Source organism: Marmota flaviventris, chromosome 13 (assembly GCF_047511675.1).
Source record: "Marmota flaviventris isolate mMarFla1 chromosome 13, mMarFla1.hap1, whole genome shotgun sequence".
NCBI classification, from domain to species: Eukaryota; Metazoa; Chordata; class Mammalia; order Rodentia; family Sciuridae; genus Marmota; species Marmota flaviventris.
The window spans coordinates 58838319-58841235 of NC_092510.1; the positions used below are offsets into that span (position 1 = coordinate 58838319).

The 2917-nt window shown below is 41.6% G+C and overlaps 1 protein-coding gene across 2 annotated transcripts; it reads right to left on the reverse strand.

The window, feature by feature from the left end:
* Positions 1–299: 299 nt before the first annotated feature.
* Positions 300–2623, reverse strand: Izumo3 (IZUMO family member 3). Of its 2 annotated transcripts, XM_027930851.3 has the most exons (7): positions 2392–2623; positions 2195–2269; positions 1965–2054; positions 1743–1760; positions 1216–1296; positions 715–805; positions 300–438 (listed from the first exon to the last, which is right to left on the reverse strand). In XM_027930851.3, exons 1-7 carry the CDS (start codon positions 2621–2623, stop codon positions 300–302), a joined length of 726 nt encoding a protein of 241 aa, XP_027786652.1. The 2 variants fall into 2 exon arrangements, with proteins under 2 accessions (XP_027786652.1, XP_027786653.1); XM_027930852.3 differs by lacking the exon at positions 1743–1760.
* Positions 2624–2917: the final 294 nt, after the last annotated feature.

The following is a 2917-nucleotide window of genomic DNA, read 5'->3' on the forward strand; positions in this document are numbered from 1 at the left end:
AATGCCATCAATGAGAGTTACCAACAATGCATTCTTTATTATCATGCAGCATTTTATCTTTTGTGTGCATTGCAACATATCAGTGTTACTTCTGTACAACTCCAGGTAAATCACTTGTCCTCTCACTGCGTCCATTGCCTCATAATATCAGTTAGGGTCTTCGCTAGAGAAACCCTAAGTTCTATTTCAGTTTTAAAATACTATGACCTTATGAACACAAAGCAGCTCAAGTTCCAGTTTTCTACTCTAAGTCAACACTCAAGAGAATCATGAAAGAGCTCCTGTTTGAGTCTGTGCATTTATTTTCTAGGTCCAGAATCTTTTCTCTCTTCCTCATCTGCAGACCCCACTAATTCTTCGAGTTTCTTCTCCAAATATTTTTTTAGCGTCTTTCGTATTGTCTGCATTTTCCTCCGATGAGAGACACACATATAGAATCTAGATAAAGAAGATATCCCAACTTCAATGTCAGTAGCCCCACTCTTTAAAACAATTAGATAGTGTTTTCTTCTTTTCTGGATACTTCTCTTCCATTTCCTTATGTTCCAACTATTATCCCATCAAACTTCCATCCATTTCATTCCTGCCAGTATCATTTCCCAGATTTTGAAATGACTTCTTTCCCCTTTTTCCACTGGGGAAGGAGGAAGTTTGGGTGAACTCTCTGGCAAAGGAAGGCTTGACCCATGTTTATTTGGAGGGAGGAAAACTCACAGTAACACAGCACTTGCCAATATTCCAGCTTCTGCCAGCAATACAAGAAATAATGTAATCTCTCGCTGTTCAGCCTTCCTAGGATCCTCTTCTGGAAGGAGAAAGGGAAAAAAAATAAAGTAAGTTTTGGACAAGAAGAAATTGTAACCAGGGACCTTTACCCAGAATTGAGTCTTAACTCAGTTTGCCCTGATCGCTACTTTGTCACCATTCTTGATCTTTCTGACTTGATTTTAGATGCCTAGGTTTTACAAAATTTTTGCCCTTGATGTCCCCTAGATGATGTCCCTAGACTAATTTCTCCACCTCTCGTCTAGCCTTTCATTTTCCAGCCCTTTAATTGGCTCAGAACTGTTAGTCATATGGGTGCAAATTTATTTTAGCTCTTATTTTGTAACATTTTCCATGGAGAAAGTACTCAACAAACTTTGAATAAATCAATGGAAAACCCAATTCCTTGATCCCTAGCACCTCGTATTACCACACCACAGTTTATGTCACCTCTACAATATTCTCCTCTGAAGCACCGGGTGGTGATGCGAAGACAAGTCCAACAATCAAGGACAGGACCTTCAGTCACAACTGATAAAAAGAAAAAAAATAATCAGAAGCAGGATGTCAACAAGAGATTTCTTCGGTCAAACATCAAGTATGGATTAGATCTCAGGCATTCCCAGGACAATTAGGTTTCATTGCTCTGAATTCTTTCTTTCCCTTATAATCAAGTTTCTTAAAGCATTGAAACCTATAAATTAAGTTATCTCTGGGGAAGCAATAGGGAAAATAATGCCTTCGCTTATAATGGGGTACTGGGTTGTAAACTATAGCTTTAGGAAGCTTCTGGGTACATCCTTAATCTGTGAAGTGTCCTTGATTTCCTAAGCTAGATTTTTATTATCAGATACTATTGACATTCCCCCTTGTAACAAAAGCTCCAGGAACTAGGTTCTTAGTGTTAACAGATGGGAGAGACAGAGCCATACAGAACACGGGCAGAAATCTCACGGTGTCACATGTACTGTACTCACTGCAATCTTCAGAACAAGCTAAAAGAGAATCAGAAAGTTCTAATGAGTTTATCATCAACTTAGAGTTTACTTATACCCACGTAGTCTTTGTTTACCCATTAAGTTCTGGCTGCCCTCCAACCATTCTCATGGCTGCCATCTGAACCCTCTTGGCTCTTCTCACCCCTCCTTTCCACTTCCTTCACATAATTGCAGTGTGGTTGAATGGAAGTGTTTCATTACCAACTTCAGAGAAGGCCGTTAATGTTTCTCTCACTTCGGATTCCAGTTTTTGGCGGATCTCAAGAAGCTTGCCTTGAAAGATAAAGACACCTAAGAGGAAATGGGGGAGGTATCAGAAATTCCAATGGCTCTTCTTGTCATAATTTAATTCTCACTGTTGCCTTGTTTGCCCCAATTTCCTCAGACTTACTTGAGCAGTATGAACTTTTGACAATGAATTAGTACCTCACCTTTCCACGTTTCATTGCCCAGTCTATAAAATTCGTTCTTCAGCCATGTTCTCAACTTGACAACCTTTTGAACAGCTGGAGGGGAAGAGAGAAGATACATGCATGGGAATAATTACATCTGTGGAGGAAATTGTGGGCCCCTGCCTCCCTTCTCCCATTAACCCCCCAAAACTCTCAGGGACTCATGCTTCCCTCACCCAATACCCGAAGCATCTTGTTCCTGTGGGAGACCTTGGAGCTTAAATGGATTGTCTCCTTAAACTGCCGTTCAAGCAGTTGATTTCGGCCAGGGACTTCTGAGGGTACCAGATTTGTCAGCATGGTCCTAATATCCTCTATGAATTTGGGGTCACACTCCAAACAGCCTTTGACCCCATGGAGGGCTTCCAGGGACAATGGCAGGAGCAGGAGTAACCACAGGTCACCCATTTCCTTGCCCCAACCCCCCCTCTCCCCAACAGCAGGTTGTCCTGGAAACTAGTTCACTTAGTTCCTTTTCCTTCAAAATCCCAGGAATGAGAGCCTTGTCCAGGATATTCCGAGTCCACCTCTCCTTCCTTTTCCATCTCACTTAAATCTCATTCCCCTAAGGATCTTCTGTTGTTTTCTGACTTTTATCTTTCATTCCAGAGAGAGGGAACTGCCAGCTGGGGAGAGTTACCTGAGTTCTGAGTGTAGAACACCACGAGAGAGAAGCCTTGAGCTCATACAAGTGGAATTCTG

Excerpts from the sequence above, each read along its gene's own strand:
- Izumo3 (XM_027930851.3), bottom strand. The coding sequence starts at position 2,623 with ATGGGTGACCTGTGGTTACTCCTGCTCCTGCCATTGTCCCTGGAAGCC. Across the intron at positions 2,270-2,391 it reads CAAGATGCTTCGGGTATTGG|CTGTTCAAAAGGTTGTCAAG; the intron begins GTGAGGGAAGCA and ends CTTCCCCTCCAG. Across the intron at positions 806-1,215 it reads CAGAGGAGAATATTGTAGAG|AAGAGGATCCTAGGAAGGCT; the intron begins GTGACATAAACT and ends TTCTCCTTCCAG.